The sequence below is a fragment of the Camelina sativa genome, chromosome 11 (assembly GCF_030686135.1).
Source record: "Camelina sativa cultivar CO46 ecotype springtype chromosome 11, ASM3068613v1".
Taxonomy (NCBI): Eukaryota; Viridiplantae; Streptophyta; class Magnoliopsida; order Brassicales; family Brassicaceae; genus Camelina; species Camelina sativa.
Window position 1 is genome coordinate 35,131,544 of NC_141890.1, and position 20,472 is coordinate 35,152,015.

At 33.4% G+C, this 20,472-nt stretch overlaps 5 protein-coding genes across 8 annotated transcripts; 1 reads left to right on the forward strand and 4 right to left on the reverse strand.

Annotated features, from left to right (window-relative positions):
- Positions 1–1,523: 1,523 nt before the first annotated feature.
- LOC147934837 (uncharacterized) lies at positions 1,524–5,459 on the reverse strand. The gene is made up of 4 exons (XM_087472822.1): positions 5,380–5,459; positions 2,406–2,621; positions 2,148–2,296; positions 1,524–2,036 (listed from the first exon to the last, which is right to left on the reverse strand). Exons 1-4 carry the CDS (start codon positions 5,457–5,459, stop codon positions 1,864–1,866), a joined length of 618 nt encoding a protein of 205 aa, XP_087328948.1. The 3' UTR covers positions 1,524–1,863.
- Positions 5,142–7,027, reverse strand: LOC104724986 (nucleolin 2-like). The gene is made up of 3 exons (XM_010443566.3): positions 6,427–7,027; positions 6,207–6,241; positions 5,142–6,093 (listed from the first exon to the last, which is right to left on the reverse strand). Exons 1-3 carry the CDS (start codon positions 6,445–6,447, stop codon positions 5,673–5,675), a joined length of 477 nt encoding a protein of 158 aa, XP_010441868.1. The 5' UTR covers positions 6,448–7,027; the 3' UTR covers positions 5,142–5,672.
- Positions 7,028–7,191: 164 nt separating this feature from the next.
- Positions 7,192–9,992, reverse strand: LOC104724987 (vacuolar protein sorting-associated protein 2 homolog 2). 4 transcript variants are annotated; one of them, XM_087475913.1, is made up of 10 exons: positions 9,662–9,992; positions 9,250–9,306; positions 8,718–8,752; positions 8,600–8,650; positions 8,402–8,506; positions 8,236–8,307; positions 8,050–8,121; positions 7,818–7,934; positions 7,635–7,708; positions 7,192–7,548 (listed from the first exon to the last, which is right to left on the reverse strand). In XM_087475913.1, the coding sequence occupies exons 1-10, from the start codon at positions 9,693–9,695 to the stop codon at positions 7,488–7,490; spliced, it is 678 nt and encodes a 225-aa protein (XP_087332039.1). In that variant the 5' UTR covers positions 9,696–9,992; the 3' UTR covers positions 7,192–7,487. The 4 variants fall into 4 exon arrangements, with proteins under 4 accessions (XP_087332039.1, XP_010441871.1, XP_087332041.1 ...); XM_010443569.3 differs by having other exon boundaries at positions 9,262–9,306; positions 9,662–9,931; XM_087475915.1 differs by having other exon boundaries at positions 8,600–8,644; positions 9,262–9,306; positions 9,662–9,917.
- A 2,654-nt stretch (positions 9,993–12,646) lies between these two features.
- Positions 12,647–13,305, reverse strand: LOC147934838 (putative defensin-like protein 9). Its single transcript, XM_087476510.1, has 2 exons — positions 13,179–13,305; positions 12,647–13,074 (listed from the first exon to the last, which is right to left on the reverse strand). The coding sequence occupies exons 1-2, from the start codon at positions 13,228–13,230 to the stop codon at positions 12,887–12,889; spliced, it is 240 nt and encodes a 79-aa protein (XP_087332636.1). The 5' UTR covers positions 13,231–13,305; the 3' UTR covers positions 12,647–12,886.
- Positions 13,306–18,676: 5,371 nt separating this feature from the next.
- LOC104724988 (CASP-like protein 1B1) lies at positions 18,677–19,901 on the forward strand. The gene is made up of 3 exons (XM_010443572.3): positions 18,677–18,975; positions 19,074–19,197; positions 19,478–19,901. The coding sequence occupies exons 1-3, from the start codon at positions 18,764–18,766 to the stop codon at positions 19,733–19,735; spliced, it is 594 nt and encodes a 197-aa protein (XP_010441874.1). The 5' UTR covers positions 18,677–18,763; the 3' UTR covers positions 19,736–19,901.
- Positions 19,902–20,472: the final 571 nt, after the last annotated feature.

Here is a 20,472-nt window from a genome sequence, read left to right on the forward strand (position 1 = left end):
CCTAGTCTTGGCTTGATCGGTCGTCGTACCGGCGTGGTCACGAGTCTTTTTGAGAATGGAGTTCGTTGTGTTGCTTCGAGTACCGGATCTACTTCTGGTGCCTTGCTCGTCACTCTGTGGAATATTGTTTCAATTTCCTGCATCTTATCTCTGATTGCCTTCAGCTCTGCGTCTTTTGCCCTACTAGTTTGGTCGTCGACATGTGTGAGAGGGTGACGCTCTTTCTCACTACCTTGCACTTGTGGTCCTACCATCGTCCCGACTGGGAGGAGGTTCGCTGGGTTGGGTTGAATAGCGTGGAGGTGGTTGATTTCTTCCTGAGAACTGACTCGCGCCGCGGTGAGCGCGTCTAGTCGAGTGTTGGTTCGCTGTTCTTGCTGATCAAGGCGTGTTAATATTCCGCGAAATAGCTCGTCTATGCTAGAGACGGGCTGATTGTTGTGCAGGGCAAGTTGTGCAGGATTCTGTGTCACCACTGTGCTTAGTGGGCTCGTCAGGTTTGTCGCAATGACAAATGTCTCAGGGCTCTCGACTGTGACAGTTTTTCTTGGAGCGTTCGGGGTTGGAAGGATCGTAGGCTCTGCCTGATCTGTTCCTGGGGTGATCGTTCCACCCGACGACCCCGCTTCTTTGTGTCCTTTGTTCGTAGTTCCAGTCATCTCGTCCAATTGTAGTAGATCCGTTCTTCAAATCCTTAAAGAAGATTTCGACTTGATTCCCTCTTCCTGGCGCGCCAAATTGTTGATGCTAAGATCAGTCACAATTAGAATGTTTAGTTAGGCAATTTGGGGTCAAAAAGATCTTTATTAATCAGTGCCGGGGCACAAAAAGAACGGGTTACAAAGCGAACTAGACGAGCTAAAGTAGAGAAAAGTAAGGTGAAGGACGAGCTGAGAGCTCGTCGATTCATAGCTTCGAACGAGGGAATCAAAACTTATGACTCGTCTTTCTTTGTAATTTCTGGCAATCCCCTCTTACGGATACTGTACGTCCGTATTTATGGGAAATTGTGTCGGTTCGTCCCTCTGAGAAGACCAAAATACTCCTCCTTCTTTGGAGGTTTATTTGGGCTTTTAATGGGCGAGCCTTTTAGTAAGGGGTGTGGATCTAGCCTTAACAACTATAGATCGGCTCATGTTAGTTTCTCACTTAATTAGTGTTTGTTTGTTATATTGCTTCATTGATTTGATTTTCGTTTCTCCTGTTCTCCATCACATTCATGAGAGTGTTAAGACCGAATATTTGACTTTCGAAGATTGAGAATGTGATATTACCTAATAAACCACAAGACTTTAAAGTCAAAGTGAGTATAGCTTTCAAATCTGATAGTATATGAAGGGTATATTGATGCACTCATGCACATGGACATACTATGTTAGAGAAGAGATTCTTCACGCAACATGCACATACTATGTTAGAGAAGAGATTCTTCACGCAAATAATGTTGTCATGCAGATACGACACCGTGAAAAGAGAGAAAATATAATAATTAATTAATTATTGGTGTAAAATCCTGAATCACGGAAAGAAAAAAAGTGGTTATTAAAACCATATTATCGAGCTTTAACTTTTATAAACATGCTGACAAAACAAGAGAAAATCCGAAGTAAAAAAAAAATATAAAGAAAAACACGAAAGGTTAGTTGCATTGTCCTAATTATAGAGAGAACTAAAACCAAAGAGCTTTGTCTTGTCCTAAAAGGAGAGAGCTATTACTCCGTAGTTTTCTTCTTTTTCTTCCCTTTCTCCATCTTCTTAGCCTTCTCCATCTTCTCCATTAGAATAACTAAAGGTTGCATTGTATCACACAAACTTAAAAGAAAAAAAAGAGCTTTGTCTTGTCCTAATTAAGGAGAGAGCTTTCTACTCGGTATTCCCCTTCTCCATCTTAGCCTCCCCCATCTTCTTAGCCTTCTCCATCTTAGCCTCCCCCATCTTCTTAGCCTTCTCCATCTTAGCCTCCTCCATCTTCTTAGCCTTCTCCATCTTCGCAGCCTTCTCCATCTTAGCCTTCTCCATCTTCTCCATTAGAATAACTAATATAAAGTATAAACAACAAAATTAACGAGAGCGAGGTTATAATTATGCAAGAGTTGCTGGAAAATAAAAATAAAAAAAATCAAGAAGCAAGAGCAAGATTTACGTACATGGATTTTCACAGCCGGTAGGCCTTCTTTTACGGTCATTTGGCGGGACAACATGCTCAATTTTTATATTCCATCCTTTTCCGTTACGTTCACTTAGTTCCAGCGCCTTCTCTACACATCCTTTTCCCGCAAGAGAAACAAGAGCACCTCTGTAAAATTCAAGTCTTTAGTTAGAATTAAATAACTCGAGAGAGAGAGAGAGAGCTGGGAATTATATTCACAAATTGGGTGGGTGGGGAATAAGAAGGCAGAAACAACCTTTGGCGAGCAATGATTCGGTCGACCAAATCAGCTGTGTGAAAAATAGTAACACTGGCGACCTCTCCACATGAAGAGAAATGTTCACACAACCCGATCTTGAAATCAATATTACGCACCGAAGAAGGTAAATCATCTACCTTAACAATTAGCGAGCGCACATCTCGACCGAAGAGGTGGTTGGAGAGATGTACATCAAGATAGAGCGTACATCTCCTAATATCATGGTTAAAAACCACAAAAACTATGATATATCAGATTCAGCTTTCAACGCCTTCATCAAAGTTGTAGAGAATTGAGTCATCTTTCCAATGTCGTATATTTCAAGCCAATCGGAGGTATGGTTCAAGAGTTATCATCGTTTTAGTGGATGCGTATACATCTAGGTCGAGCGAACACCACTCTGGGTCGAGTTGACACCACTCTGGGTCGAGCTGACACCACTCTGGGTCGAGCCAACACCACTCCACTCGAATCAGCTCGAGCCAACACCCCTCCACTCGACCCAGCTTGACCGACGCACTCCCAGGACTGACGACACGCGACTTGGACAACCCGATTCCCGAACCGACGCTCTATCTTGTTGTTTTATGTTTTAAGGCTTTATATGTTTTTCGATAAATATATTTTGTTAAGTTTTGACTCAGACATCTTTTATCTCGTTTTGTTATGTTCCTTAAGGTTTTACATAGCCACCTAAAACGTTTTGAGACTTTGTAATCTGATATCTTCGAGTTCATTTAGTTTTTGCATTTAATTTCTTTTACAAAGTTGTTCATCTCATTTTTATCTATATTACTATGTTTAATTCAATGTTTTCCGAGTTTGTATCCTTGATGATGATTTCTGGATATGAGTAGTGTTAGAGTTCTTGAGGATGTGATAGATTAGGTGGAAAATCTTAGTATGTAGGGTGTTTAAGTTTAGATTCGTATGATTCCCTTCTAGATTAGAGTTAGAAATACTAGTTTCTCTCTGATGAATTGGAACTAGGTCTTAGACATTTCCACACCCAAAAGGTGTTTGATGAAATGTCTGACCAACTAGTGCCAGATACATACATTCCTAGCCTAAGAGATTAGTTGTCAAGGATGTTTGTTGACGTGAATGAACTTGTTTGTCATGTCTGCTTGATCATGTTTCTCTAGCGAGAGCTAGGTTTAGAAGTGATTGAGTCTGAGTAGCTTTTGTCAAGAGATTGGATTAGCTAAGTCGTGATATTCATTGTTTAGGGATAGTTTCCTTGTGGCATGTTAAACACTCTATAGACTAGGAGACTCCACTGACATCAATTACTCCCATCCTTAGGACTTCTATCTTTTTGATTGATATTGCATTCCTTAGACCGTTTCTGATCCTGCTATCTAGTTCATGCTTAGAATCGTTTTTGCTTTTCACTCATATTTACTTCTTGTCATACATTTTCGTTTCTAGTTTTGAAACTCATTTCCGTTTTGCATTCTGATCATTCTAGGATTGTTAGACAAACACTCTTTTTGAATTGGTTTGACTTGTGATTGCTTGATTGCATCTTGAGTGATAGCAAAGTTCCCAACTGAATTGACACCTTAAGTACTACAACTACATAAGGTTAATTGAATCTGCTAGGAGACACAAAAAACCTAGTATCACCTCCCGGACGTAGCAAACCGGCTGTCAGATATGGATGGGCTCACGGGCCTAGTGAGAGGACATAGGGACCCATTAGGTAAGGTGTGCTTATAGGTCGGGAATGGACATGGCGCCCACTAAGCAAGGTGACGGTCGGGGGTTACCTACACAGCCAAATATTGACAGTTGAAACTATAGGAGATCGACGATACGAAAATGGACTACAAGTCTGGTTTGTTAATCGAAGCTATGACCTAATTTTGAGTTTTTTCAGTCTATGTTTTACTAAATCTATCTCATTCATCTTTTCATATCATTTTCAAAAATAGCATATGTAAAATAATATATTTTTTTTGAATATAATTTAACATTTTATTCAAAAAAAAAAAAAAAAAAAAATTGGATTTTGAATTTTTTTAGGAATTTAGATTAAGTTTTAGAGTATGGGCGAATGAATAAAACTCAGGTTTTTTCTGATTTCCATAGGGGAAAAAAGGTAACACACTCAATTTTGTAAAAAGGTAAAACACTCAATTTTGTAAAAAGGTAAAAAGACTCAAAAAGAAAATCGAAATTGAACGGGAAGTTTTGAGATTTTGGTTTCAATTTTAGGGACTTTTCAGATGAAAAGTCACTAAAGAAAAGCACGAGGTTGGATTGCCGTGCCCATGCAAGTACATGACTCATACCACTAATCCCTTAGACAAGACTTTGAAAATGCTTTTGTCTAACTAATCAATTGAAGCGCATGCCATATACTCCTGGGTAATAATTAAAACAGATATTGACTATGAAGCTTACATTTTTTTAACATCAAGACAAAGACATCACACTGGCATATATCATGATTATTATCGAGCTTAACTTTTTTAAATATGCTGACAAAAACAAGAGAAAATCCATAAGTTATAAACAAGGAAAACACGAAAGGTTGCATTGTCCTAATCGAGGAGAGAGCTAAAACCAGTGTTCAAGAAAGCGCTAGGTGGTATGTGAGCAGTGACCCAGCGTCTAGCGTCTAAAATACCTAATCAGTTTAAGCGTTTTTAGACGGTTTAGGCGTTTACAGTATAAAATATTATATATAACATTATATAAAAAATTAGGTAAAAATATATGTTAAAAGAAATAAAAAATAATTTATTATAAACTAAAATTAGAAAAAATCCATTTATTTAATTTAGATTAATAACATATGAACATTTATAAATATATATATGAATATATAACTTAAAATTTAAAATATATACAATTAAAAACTAAAAATATATATTAAAGTACTATTATGTAATTTTAGACAGTCCAGGCAGTCGTCTAGGCCTCTGCTGAGTGTCTAGCGTCTAGACGACGCCTAAGCGGGCACCTAGACCGCTTTTTTGAACACGGGCTAAAACCAAAGAGCTTAAGGTGAGAGTTTTCTTCTTTTTCTTCCATCTTCTCCATCTTCGCAGCCTTCTCAATCTTCTCCGTTAGAATAAATGGATTTTCACAGCCGGTACGCTTTCTTTTACGGTCATTTGGCGGGACAACATGCTCAACTATTATATTCCATCCTTCTACGTTACGTTCACTTAGTTCCAGCGCCTTCTACACATCCTTTTCCCATAAATAGAAACAAGAGCACCTCTTTCGCGAGCAATGATTCGGTCGACCAAATCAGCTGTGTGAAAAATAGTAACATTTCTCTCCACATGAAGAGAAATGTTCACACAACCCGATCTTGAAATCAATATTACGCACCAAAGAAGGTAAATCATCTACCTTAACAATTAGCAAGCGTACATCTCGACCGAAGAGGTGGTTGTTAGATCCCGCAGGTTCTTTCTGCTGGGGTACAGGCTTAACTACTAGAGTCCATCCTCCCAGGTCACTTCCACTAAGTTTCAATGCCTTGTTTCTCGCACCTTCTCCCCAAAAACTAATGAAGAGAGGACTCTTGAGGATACCTTTTTCAAAGTCTCTGGGAACAGCGATACGCGCGATCTTTCCACATGAAGCGAATTGCTTACTCAGCGCGAGCATGAGAGGATACTGATGAACCCTAGTGTCATATCCCTCTACGGAAATCGTGCTAGTCCTACAATTCACAATTCGATTGCAGGAGATAATATTATTATTAGTTAACATCATCCCCAAAACAAAACAAAAAAAAAAACAAAAAAAAAAAAAGATTAAAAGAATGAATTTTACCGTTTTTCACCCTTCAATTCCAGCGATTTCTGGCCCTAATGAACAAAAAAAAAAAAGATCTAATCAGATATTCTCTCTACTACCTCAAATATGAAGACTTAAATCATCTAATAGAGAGAGAATCAGAGGAGCTTAAGCAAATAGAGAGATCCATAAAGAGAAGAAGAATTACTTACTTTTTTTTTTTTTTTTTTTTTTTGAACAAAGAAGAATTACTTACTTTGATGGCGGATTCGTCCATGGTTTTGATTTCACAAGAACGACTGCTAACAAGGATTTTTGTCGGTCTAGGGATTTATAACGGCTGCTAACAAGGATTTTTGTCGGTCTAGGGATTTATAACGACTGCTAACAAGGATTTACGATTGAACAAAGGTACCATTCGTTTTTTCTTCTTTTTGGTATTTATCTTTTTTCCTTTTTATTTTCGGACATAAACCGTCTTGTTTTTGTGCCCTCAAAATTAGTCCAGGCCTATACTATGCCCATAAAAAAAAAAATCACATTCCTTAATTCTACCAAGTTTTAAAATCTAACCTTTCCAAATCCCATCGAGCTTTTTTTTTTCTTGGTGAAGGAACAATCGGAATTCATAGAAATCTGGTTGGCTTTAGAAAACCTAGAAACTCTTTTGCTTAAATAGATTTGTAGACTCCAAGATATTTGGAACAAGATTAGAAAAGGTCGAAAGAAAAAGAGATATGGATCAACTTCCAACAAAAGGGAAAACTAGACAAGAGCCTTGGATTTTGACCTGTGACTTTGATGAAATTATTGACTCATAGAAAGTTAAAGGGCTAGATCACCCCAAGGGATCCTTCACTGACTTCAGATTATGTCTGAGTGTAACCTCTATTATCTCAATCACTTTGGCAACTTCCTGTCCTGGCGAGGAAAGAGACACGTCGACAGATCCATGTCAAATATTAAATGGGCCCTAGCCTATCCTACAAGTTACAGTATACTTGGTCTTGAAATCATCATAGGCGAAAACATTCAACTCATGAATAGGTGATCAAATTACATATTGGATAAAATACAAACGGTAAGAAACAAATAAGAATAATTTAGCCATTGCATGTTGTTCGTTGAATAACCGATTACTAAACAAGCGTAGAGAAACTCTATAGTAAAATATGTATACATGTTCCGAAAAGACTTATTAGTGTTTTTGATGACCAATCTTAGTATCAAACAGCCCAAATTTCAGCAGATTTTTACAGAGATAACAAAAAAGAGGAAGGAAGCTGCTCTCTCTCTTTCTTTCTTTCTTCAGAAATCTCAGATTCGTCGTAGCGAAGCCAACCTCTTCTCAAGCTCATCCACATCACTTGATTCAGAGCTGCAAGTTAAACTAACGGTTAAGTGTATTTTTCTTTCTACACTGATTTTGATTTGACCGAACTTGTATATATGACATGAGCTCACTTGTTAGTAGCTGCAGTAGAGGCCGGAGGAGCTGCAGTTTTTGTAGCGATCCGGCCTTTTGGAGCTGAAGATAACTGTTTATAACAAATGAAAGACAAGACGGATTTTAGTTTTTGACTTACCTGAGAAACATAGAAAAAGAGAAATAAAATTTCCCTTAAGTGCAGAGAGAGAAACCCTGACCTGAGATGCAACGCCAACACCAATCTCATCAAGAACTTGGTTAGTGAGATCTTCTGTTTCCTCTTCAGCCTCATCTTTGTCAAGCGTTTCATCAATTGCCTCTGACATCATCTCTATCTGCAAATCCAACAACAAATCAAATGTTAAAAGATAGCCAAATCCTGCCAATTAATCTGTACCTGTTGCTCATTAGATAAAAGTAAGCACTTATTAAAGAGATGTTTTCGTTTACCGTCATGTCTAGCTGTGCTGACTGCTTCTGGAAATCCTTAATCACCTTGGCTTGTTTCGTTGGTGCCATTTGCTGAAAACATAGAGTAGGAATGAAGTTAAGTGTTATGGGTTTGACTGGTTTCTATAGTTTCATCAGAATATCAATGAAATTAAGTATTTAGAACTGAAACAAACTAACACTTACCTTGTTCATTGCAACCATAGCCTTGGTAGCACCTTTCATGCCAGATGAAATCGAAGTGCTTGCATACAAAGCCTAAATGAAAGTAAAAATGTAGCTTTATATTAACACCAGGTTACTATAAATTGAACTATTAGTTTTGCTGGTGTTGAACAAAAGGAAACCAAACCTGTGTATGAGTGGTTACACCCCTGATTTGAGCACGGCTTCCCTGTAAGTTAGTAATCTGTTGCCTCAGTCGAACAAGTTGACGAGCTAAAATCTTTGTGGCCGCCTATGAATAATCCAACAGTACCGAGAATTAACAATGAGGTTCTTATATAAAACAGGAAGAGAGAAAAGAAAGGAATTGAAAGGAAGAACTTGCCTCATTTCCAGTCTTAGCCGTTTTCTTGATTTCTGCAACTAGTCTCTTTTCCTAGTTGTGACTTAGTGTTAGTGAAGGATATATACCTCAGACAAGCTCACAGTTCAATTAAACTTACCTCTAGTTGAAGAGATGTAATCTCCCGTTCGATACCTGCGATGGCATCCGATATCAAGCAAGTCACAACAGAATAAAAGCTTAGCTCTACTCTGATAATGCTTTTTGGCATAAATAGACAGAACAGATGCTAAGAAAGTGTTCATAAGATTAACAACACAGTCCCAAAGCATCAAGAACAGATATCAATCACTAGTTCTTGCCCAAATTCAACGCTTTTGATGATGAGAATCGTGAAATCAAAATATCTCTTTGATGATAAAAGGAACAAGAATGATTCAGCAAAACAAGCAAATGCATAAGAAAATTCCCAAAAAAAGCTGGACAGACCAAGATACGAAAACAGCATCTCAGTGAAATTGGCTAGTAAGAAAGGTTTCTTCAAACAGTAATATGTATGCGTCATTGGTGAGTAAGGTAAAACATTCTTCACTCAACCCAATCAGTTTACTAAGTAGCAATAGATTGACACAGATCAAAAACACAATCTACTTAAATCAAAAAACCAAACTTTGTTAGAGATAGGAACCTACACAACATCATACCTCGTGTAGCAACAGCCATCTCTCTCTTACTGGTACGAAGAGCATCTGCGGAATCACAAAATAAAATTAAAAAATCACAACTTTGCAATACAATCAAAAAAGCAGGATTGCAAAATTCCACAAGCTAACCTAAATCAGGGTTTCCAATTTCGAGCTTTCCGCACACTTAAATTACACATCTAATTAAGAAATCTACCTACCCTTTTTATGGATAACAAGAACAACCCACACAGCAAGATCCAATTTTGAAGACAACAAACACTTAAAGATCCAATTTTTATCCAGATTGAGTTTGTTCACCAACAGAAATCAAATACCATTACTCGCAATTTAGTCGGATATGAGGAAGAAAAAAACTAAATCTCTTGAGGAACAAAGTTATCAGCTTTCTTTGTTTTACCTTTAGGAGTTGTCTTCTTCTTGAAGATGTTCATGGCGATTTCTCTTATTTCTCTCTTCTCAAATCGAAATAGTGTACAGTCAACGAAAAACCCTAAATCAGAGAAAAAGTGATCTGAGTGAAGATGATGAGAAAGAGGCAACAAAAGTTGTGTGCTTTTTTTTTTTTTAGCTTCTCTCTCTCTCTATCTCTGTGAGAGTGTGAATGTGTGTGTATATGGAATGTGTCAGAGCGTGTATTTAATTTAAGAAACGGTACTTTGGAACTAGCCGTTACAGAGTCTCCAGATCCTCCTATTAATATTCCTTTTTTGTTTTTTATCCATTTTCTTAAATTAATTGTTTTCAGATTTGTAGTGTTTTTATGTATGTTGTTATATGAACCGACAAAAACTCTGGTTATTTATAGAAAAATTGCTGATTATGATATGCTAAACGAATTGAATAAATCTGTTACACAAATTTGTCGAGTTGAGTTTTTTAAAGTATATATGAATATGATGGTAAATTGATGGAGTTAAACAAAGGAAAAAATGCCAAAAAAAAATCCGAAATTATTTTTATTTGGACGTTTAATACCCAATTGTTTTGGATTGGAATAAAAATACACCAAATTATAAAAATATGTCATTTAAAACCCAAAATAACAAGTGTTGTTATTTTCATATCCACGATTTTCCAACAAAATCAAAATTTCAATTTTGCCCTAATTATCTAATTAATTATTAATTTTTAATATAAAAAATCTCGGTTTTGTGTTAACCATATCAAACCGGGATTAACTCCGGTTATCAACTTCTGGTTCTTATTCTTCTTCTCTCTAATCGATGTCGTTTCATCTCTTTCGACGGTGAAGCCGTACAAATCCTAGAACTTGCGACAATGTTGGCTCGTCTGGCGTCGATGTTCGGACGGAGAATCAGAATTTGAGATTGGAGTTCCATTGTCAAATCATGTCTGCTTTGGATCTCAATCATCCTATGACAATTTCGATTTCTTTTCTGTTTTGATATTGTCTGAATTCGAGATTTTTTTTTTCTTTTTGGTTTCCGTCAGATTCAGACCAAGCACGAATACAGAAACATACACACTGTCAATTCATTTTTTTTTAAGTTTCTAGGCTACTGCTGCTACAAAGAACAAAAAACGAAATTAAAAAAAAAGAGCTGTTATAAAAAAAAATCAGAGCAAAATCTGATTGATACCTTTGAATATTATAATTGTTGTCACTACAAACGTTATCACCTCTCTGAACACCTAATCTTTTCCCCTACACGCACAGTCAAAAAATGATTACAGCTTTTTTGTTTTAAAAAATAGAAAATTTGGAGAAACAAGACGGGGGAAGAAGAGAGAAAGAGGAGGAAGAAGAGAGAAGTAGATAACCGGGAATCTCGGTTTGATGTGGTTAACACAAAACTAAGATTTTTTATATTAAAACTTAATAATTAATTAGATAATCAGGGCAAAATTGGAATTTTGATTTTGTTGAAAAATCGTGGGTATGAAAATAACAACACTTATTATTTTGGGTTTTAAATGACACGTTTTTATAATTGGGTGTATTTTTATTCCAATCCAAAACAATTGGGTATTAAACGTCCAAATAAAAATAACTTCGGGTTTTTTTGGCATTTTTCCCGTTAAACAAATTACTTTATTTAGTTATTAAAGTTAGAGATTATTAGATTTTTTTAATGTAGTTACTACTTACTAGTATATTTTTATGTAGTTACTATAATTTAGTTATTTATGTCTAAAAGAAAAATTAAAATAATTTGTTTGTAGGAACTTAAAAAAAAAGCAAAAGAAAATATTTTATCATTTAAATTATTATTATGCAAAATCAAACATAAATTAAGTAATAAAAATCATGAATTTAACATCGTTTAAGTTGCATTAATTAACCATATGGTGGTGGGCGAGTAACTTTTTTTTTTGGTAAAACGAGGATTTCCCGGAAGGTTATCCATCATAATACTATTCTCGTCTAAGTACGTTTAATTGTGGAATTTTGATGGGATCTAATGTATTAATATTTGTATAATCGGATTTATTAGTATATCTCAAGCAACTGCATATATTGTTAGTATGGGTTTTAGTTGATAGGTTTAATCAGCTTAGACGTGTTTCCAAACTCGAAAAAACAAGTTACAACCATATCCGGAAACAGTTTTTATCCGCAAATCATTTTTTTTGGAGCGTAATTACTCCTCCTTTATATATAAATATGAGTCTTTGTTTTCGTCTACTTGAATGCTCCATAAAAACATTTATTTGTGGATTAACACCTTTTCCAAAACTTAGATGAGATTTATCCTGAATAATTAGAATAAGAAACAAAAAGGTTACGTTCAATTATGAAATTAAAAAATAAAGGCACATGGCAACTTCAGCGGCTGAAAATAAAACCGATGTTTAGACCCGAAGACCACAAAAAATGAGGCAGCCATTCCAACTCCGAGACCGCAGGAGTCACGACAAGGTTCAAGTCCAATGGTCAATAGTGATTCACTATAACTAGATTATATTTATTTATTTTAAGTATTTTATTACGTAAAATTTAGTTTTAAAGTTATTCATTAATAAAATTGTGACACATGTCAATATTGTGATGATATCAACATTTGTCAATTCTAATTCTATGAAAATATTTAATAAAAAAATAAAAGTGTTAATTTTATCGAACAAAGCTTAGTAGCCATATATTATAAAATAAAACTAGTTTTGAATTCATGTATAAATATCTTAGACTCTTAGTGATGGATTAAAATTAAATTACTCTTCTTTTTTTTAACAAATAAATTTAAGTATTCATAATAGTATAATATTTGGTTTAGGTAGAATCCTTGTTTTTAATCATTGATTGGTAGCTCTTCGCCTCGATTTTAACCAAATCGGACTAGTTAATCGTTAACACGATTTTTCAGCCACTAGGCGCTGAAAATCGTGAAAGTCAACGATTTTTTAAAAAAAATTAACTCAGTTTGAAACCAAAATATATTTGGCCAGAGCTAATTAAACCCATATAATATAAGCTAAGTATGATTTTGACAAAACAAATATATATATATATATATATATCATAAATATTTAATTTAATAAAATAATATATATATAACTAGCTCTCAATTAAATCCCGTATAATCTCCAATTTATTCGCTAGGCCCTAGGCCAATCTTCACCATCCGATTAGCGCTTAGCGATTTTTAAACTAGGGGTAGAATTAAAGAGCACAAGGCTTTCTGCACATACACTTGTTGCTGAAGATTAAGAATCCTTCGCATCGACCATCAGGGAAACCTTCGCTGATACATACTCGCTTGCAAGTCCTCCATCTCACACAAAATCCCCTGAAGTTGATGCTTTGGGCTTCGCACAGTAAGGGTTGTCCTTCAACCATCTTCATCACACCTATATAAGAACATATCAACAATAAGAATTCAATAGTATAACCAAAAGAATTTGTATATTTCAGTAGATTTGTTTATAGCTAGTGGGAAGATAGATTTGTATACCAAGTAGGACTAGGAAGAAGAGTGTAGAGATAAACTGCATACAGCTCTTCATTTTTTTTTTTTTTTTGATAAATGATTAAGCGAGAGAATTAAGAGAAAGCAAGTACAGAGCTCTTGATGTTTAAATCAAACTTGTAAGAAATTATGTGAAGAGGTTCCCATTTTATAGTAATCTATATATATAAAGATTACTTTTCTCTTTTCTGCTTCCTCCACATCATCATCCACCTAATCAATATTTTTTTCTGTTTTTGCATAAAAAATAGTATTTTAAATATTCATTAATTACTTATTTATTATTTATAATTAATAATAGTAAAAATAAATGAAAACAAATTCACTAAAATTAATTCATTTTTAAAATAGTATGAAGAATAATATAATTTTTTTTTGGTAAACAATAAAATTAATAACTATATAAAAATGAATTAAGTAAAATAAATAAAAATTTTAAAATAGTAAAAATAATACTATGAACTTGTTTTAGTAATAGTTTTATTATTCAAATTATAACCAAAAAGTGATCATATTCCTAAAATTTAGAATGGGTTAATGAGTTTTAGAATGGAAGTAAGATTCTAATACATGGTGGAGTTAAAAACAATTTATGTAATTGTATTTATAAAAATTTAAACAGAAAAATTAAATTGAAGTGAAAAAATAGTTTCTAAGAAACATATATTACAAAGAATTATTATTAAATTTCACTTATAAAAAGTAAAAAATTAATTACATAACTCAACTTAAAAGTTTAATCTAAAACGAAGATATTATAAGGGTCACACTTTTTTTTGAGAAACCTACGAGAAAGAATTTTGAAAAAATAATCCATTTATAAAAAGAAAATTAGTGGTCAGAAAATATAGAAAAATGATATGTAAGCCGTTACAAAAAGTGACATGTGATTTGTATAGCTATAATTTTAATATATATATATATATATATATATATATATATATATATAAAAAACAAGCTCGAGAATTCATCAATTTTATCATATGATTTTAACCCAAAATATTGGCAAAACAACATATTTAAAGTACACTATGTTTTTTTTAGAAGACGAAGCTGAGGTTGCATCACAAAATTAACATCTGCAAATAACATATGAGGTTTTATGAAAATATGTAACTTTGATTAGGGATTGGATATTCATTGTCGGATTTAAACGTTTCACCAGTTAGACATTCTTTACTTGGTCGGAAATTCTATTATGTCAGATGATGCACCTGGACAACCCCATTACAACGACATAGCATTAAAACTGTTCATGAAACTTTGTATATTTGCATTTATTGTGTGATATCGATATGTTAAAATGGTCTCTATAATTAGATCAACAATCCACATTCAGCGTTAGCAGTTTTAAAAAGATGTTTTCATGGGATATAAATATGGAATGAACTCTTCTAAGGATAAAAGGTCTGGAGATTGTCGACAATATTGTTTACTCTTCCAGTGAGGTTCTTTAGTCATTTTTTGTTATCACGTGATATATTGTTGATTTGCCACAAAAACATTATTGTGACACTAGACAATTGAAACGACCCGACCTGTTTTTTTTTAATAAATAATAAATAATAATTATGGTGTAAACTAGTGGTCTCATACCCACTAGCCACCTAACCACAAACACACAACAACGGATAACATAAACAATACCATTAACCAATAATAACCAGTACTCCCATAACCAATATTAAATAATGACAATTCACCAATAATCCAAACATCATGAATCAAATAACCAGCAACATAAACCACATTCTAATGACTCAACTCTAGCAACCTAGCAAGGCCAGACAACAACCAATCGAGTCACTAAAACATCCTCCTCTTCATTGCCTTGATTCCACGATCACACTTTGCCTTTACCTGCACCACAAACACAAATTGAGATGCATGAGTATTTGAATAAACACTCACTGAGACAATTCTCCCATCTACAGGGCTGTACACACAAGCAACTGAGATACCAATGTCAGACATAATCAACAAACAAGACATACAAACCAGGAAGCAAGTATCGTCTTCACTGGAATGGAGGTGTCGACCAACACCAGCCAAGTGTCGACCGACACCAGCCAAGTGTCGACCGACACTGGCTACTAGTGCCGATCGATGCTGCTCCATGGTGTCGACTGACATCCACCTGGTGTCGATAGACACTGACTCTGCAGACGCGATCTGCTCGAAGCTGAGAGTCGAATCTCGCTTCCCATCATCTCCAATTCGTCCAAATCTCATTCCCAAAGCCATATGAATCCGTAGGAACCCTCTAGCAACCATAAGGCCATCATTAATGGGAGAACACCAAGGGTGTTCTAAGCCCAAAAAAATTATAAAAATAATGAATAGTGGCTTAGAACACTTTTTTTAGTTCTTTATGTAGAACTGATCTAAGCCGAGTTCTTATTTGACGTGGCTTCATGTGATTGGACGAGATTTTTTGGAAAAAAAGAAAATATTTCATTTATATAAGTAAGCAATTTAAATGTTAATTTATAAGTTTTTATAATTGTAATATGTTTAAGAATATTATATTAATTTATAAGTATATAATTGCTTTTATATAAGTAAGCAATTTAAATGTTAATTTATAAGTTTTTATAATTGTAATATGTTTAAGAATATTATATTAATTTATAAGTATATAATTGCTTTTATATAAGTATGCAATTTAAATTAATTTATAAGTTTTATAATTGTAATATGTTTAAGAATATTATATTAATTTATAAGTATACAATTGCTTTTATATAAGTAAGCAATTTAAATGTTATTTTATAAGTTTTTATAATTTGTAAAATGTTTAAGAATATTATATTAATTTATAAGTATACAATTGCTTTTATATAAGTAAGCAATTTAAATGTTATTTTATAAGTTTTTATAATTTGTAAAATGTTTATGAATATTATTTCACTATATCTTTATTCTAAGAACACTATAATTAGTTCTCCCATTTTTTTTACCTATGATCTTAACAACTGATCTAACATTATTTTCACTATATATTTAATCTAAGAACACAAAAAAAAAAGTTCTCCCATTAATGATGCCCTAACAAGCAAGAAAAAACACCACAACAACACCAAAGAAGCAAGACAAAGGAAAACTCAGGCTTAGATCAGTCATGGTCATGCACTCACCTCTTTGCAGGAAGTTTCTGACCAACCATGACGAATCCAACCTTCCTAGCAAGCTTCTAACACCCTCCTAGCTTCAAATCTCTCAAGAACAGCCAAGAAATCTCACAAACTCTCCCAAAAACCACAAGAACATTTTTCTCTCTTTTCTCTCTGTTAAGCGGCGACAAAATCCAACCAAACCCACGACTAGGTCGACTTTTCCCCTTAAATACTCGGTTTTCAAGGATTTCCTTAAACCTAACCGACCCAAATCGATAATTAAATCAAACTGATCGAACCAGAAATTACTGGTGGTGTCGATCGACACCATCCCCAAAACGTAGAGTTTGGCTCGTGGATGTTACAACAATATATATTATATATAGATTAATAAAATAAGTATGGTGTTTCTATAGATTTATCTTTTAATTTTTAAATAATTATATTTTTGTTCAATGATTCTTATTGATAAAAAATTTAAATAAATTCTCACGCAAATAGATATCACAAAGAAATATTATCTTTAATAATATATATGTTGTATATCACTTAGTAAAGTAAGTTCATTTCTATAGATTTATACTCAAAAGTTGGAATGATTAAATTTGAGGTCAATAATTTATATTCATTAAAAAAAATTAAAATCCCATGCATGCGTGGATACAAATTTTAGCAGATGCATAAAGCTTAGTTAGTAAAAATATCAAAGTATATTATTTATCAATGTGAAAATGAAGATTAATGAAGATATATAGAATAAAATCTGATATTTGAAAAAGAAAAAAAAAACAAATCTACGAAGATATATATGTGCCAGATTGTTTTCTACATATTTATCTTATGATCTAGTAAAAAGTGTAAAATAGATATGTTTTTAAATTTTACGTACAATAAAATTATTCCACTTCACATTTCTAGTATTTTCTTAAATAATCTACTCAAAAGATTTTATATTCTTAAGTTTTAAAAAAAAATGTATTTTATTATATTTTTAAATTAAAAAATTAATATAGATAAGTATTAAAATATTTTTATCGATATTATCCACATATATTCCCATATTATTAATTCAGAAATACATTTGGCAAAATAACATCTTTTTGTAAGATTTACGTAATTAAACCATTACCATTTGAATAAATATCAAAATTTGAAGTTATTATTTGTAATATAATCATACTTTAAATTAATATCCAAAAAAAACAAACTTTAAATAATTGTAAAAGAAATTAGTATCTATAATTTAAATATTTTAGATACTTTTCACTTACTAAAAAAAAATACTTGTGAATCATGTTATCAAGCGGGTTAAAGCTGTTTAAAGAAATATGATTATATAGTTTTTTTTACGGGTTAGTCTACTGAAATACATAAAATATTTTATACATAAAATATTTTTAGTTTGATATCAAATGATGAGTTAACGAGAGGTGTTAAGCCAATTCTAACCGGTACAAAAAAAACAAAAAAAATGTAATCTATCTAAAATTATAGAATCTGAATATTAATCAAAAGATATTAAAATAAAACACAAAAATCACAACATACATATTTTCTTAATAATTAGATTTAAAAAAAATTCGCGTGTACCGGTAATGATGAAATGATTTAGCATATCCTTTTGTTATTCATCTCTCTACACCGGTTAAACCGGTCCCGGTATGGAATTTGGGTTTTATTTTATTTTTCATTGTAAGCTCTAATTTACAAATTAGCTCAATATTGCATAAACGTGTTTCTATTTTGGGCTTTTTACTGCTTCAATTGCAATTTCGGCCTGCATGTTTGTGTTTACATGAAAAAAAAATCACGGAAGATTCCCATTTTTTCTGGGGGAAAAAATTATGAAGAAAAAATAAAACAAAAAGGAACTTATCCGATTTGGCAAACTAAAAGTTCCAAGTTCCAACTGTAATTCATTAAAAATCACATAAGATTCACATTGTTTCAACTGCAATTTCTACCTTTAACTTTCCGTTTCTGTGAAAGAAGAAAATTCACTTTCTTTATTTTTTTTATCAGAAAAAGAAAATTTTCCAAAAGTAATATTATGCGATTTTTCCTTTTTTGGCATCTAAAGTTTTCAAATCGTTTTGTTTAAAATATTTGAAGTTGTAGGTTCACTGGAAAAGGTACACACTAAACGCAGACGCAATCAGCTAATTGAGTTTATAGTTCCACAAAAAGTCAAGACAGGTTTAAGTGGGTAGATGAGACTGTCCCAAGAGTAAGTTAACTTGCCACAAAACAAAAAAAAATGAGAATCATATCTGATATTTTTTTCACTGAATCTTCACAACCACCAAAACCTAAAATTAACCCTCCCAAAGTTAGATGGTCAGACAAAAGACCAAACACAAACACTCAAAAAAAACTCAATATATAACACAACACTCTCTTTATACACATTACAACACACACAAACCAATTACATCATACATCATCTTCAAAACAATGGCGGTTTCAAAGCTCGCATCGGCTGCTACGAGCGATAAGAGTTGCAAAATACTCTTAGGGATGAGATTACTTGCCTTCTCAGCCACGTTATCTGCAGCCATTGTAATGGGATTAAACAAACAAACAAAGACTTTCGTCGTGGGAAAAGTTGGAAACACTCCAATCAACGCTACTTTCACTGCTAAGTTTGACCACACACCAGCTTTTGTGTAAGCAAGCCTCTTCAAATACACATTCTAAGACTTTCTAAATCTTGATGTTGAGACTAATCTTTTTTGATAATTTTTGGTGCTGGGAAACAAAAAAGGTTTTTTGTTGTAGCTAATGCAATGGTGAGCTTCCACAACTTGTTGATGATTGCTCTTCAGATATTTGGAGGGAAAATGGAATTCACTGGTTCTCGTCTTCTCTCTGTCGCAATTCTTGACATGGTAAACATATAAATATTTACATTTTCACGACTATAAAACCAACTAGTTTGAGTTAATATATTTATTTATTTATAATGTTTTTTAATTTAATTTAATTCACATTTATAAAGGAAAAAGACTTTAGAGACAAAATATACAATTCTTTAACAATATTGTGTTTGGAAATAATTATGAAGTTTCAGATTTTTTTTGGATATTTTGTCGTTTTAAATAAATGATAAATGTTAGAAGAGAGTCTCATATTTATGCTGACTTGGCTTCTTCTCATCGGAAAAAACAGCTGAACGTGACTCTAATCTCGGCGGCAGCAAACGCGGCGGCGTTCATGGCGGAGGTAGGGAAGAACGGGAATAAACACGCGAGATGGGAGAAGATTTGTGACAGATTCGCCACTTACTGCGATCACGGTGCCGGAGCATTAATGGCCGCCTTCGCCGGTGTAATCCTTATGCTCATCATCTCCGCCACGTCAATCTGTCGTCTCGTCCAATCTAATAAATACTGCTCCACCACCGCATCTCCCTCAGTCGTCCCCTGAAAACATACACACGTGTTTCGTTCCTTCCCCTGTTTTTCTTCTTCTTTCTCTTATTTCTTTGTTTCTTGATGAGTGTTGTTTTGTGTGTATCTCAATTCTCAAGTGATCTATCACATTGTGTAAGCTTTTGGTCTCTTCTTAGTAAAACTTTCTTCTTTTGTGTTTATTCATAATTCTATTACCTGCGAGATATCATAATTCTATTACCTGCGAGTAAGTATTATCCGATTTATAGTTCTCGTTTTATTACATTTATATTATTGCTAAAAATTCTAAGAAGCGATCAAAAATTTTAGGATTTGGGTGATGATTTTAGATATTTAGTATAATTTTCATACATCAAAAATTGAGTCACACATAATGAGAATCTCAAAAATTGACATCTTTGCCCTACACAAGACATATTTTGCCGAAATAAGATGACCAAACATATGCATACTGCATGTGTTGTAAGAGAAAAAAAAATGGAAAAAGAATAGATAAAAATTACAACAACCGATTTACATTTTTTTTGTTTGTTTTGTTGATGATAATCGTACCATTTCTTATAAAAGATTTTGATACTTTAATTTTGGCCCATGAGCTTGGTTCTTGTCAACCTAAACATGACTACTGAAGAAACCCATAGATCATCATCTCTCATGACATGGTCATGCTCAAATCATGAAACTTTAATTCGGAAAGTGGTTTAGGTAAGAAGTAGAATCCCAACGTCAAAAACACATCTCTTTTCTAAC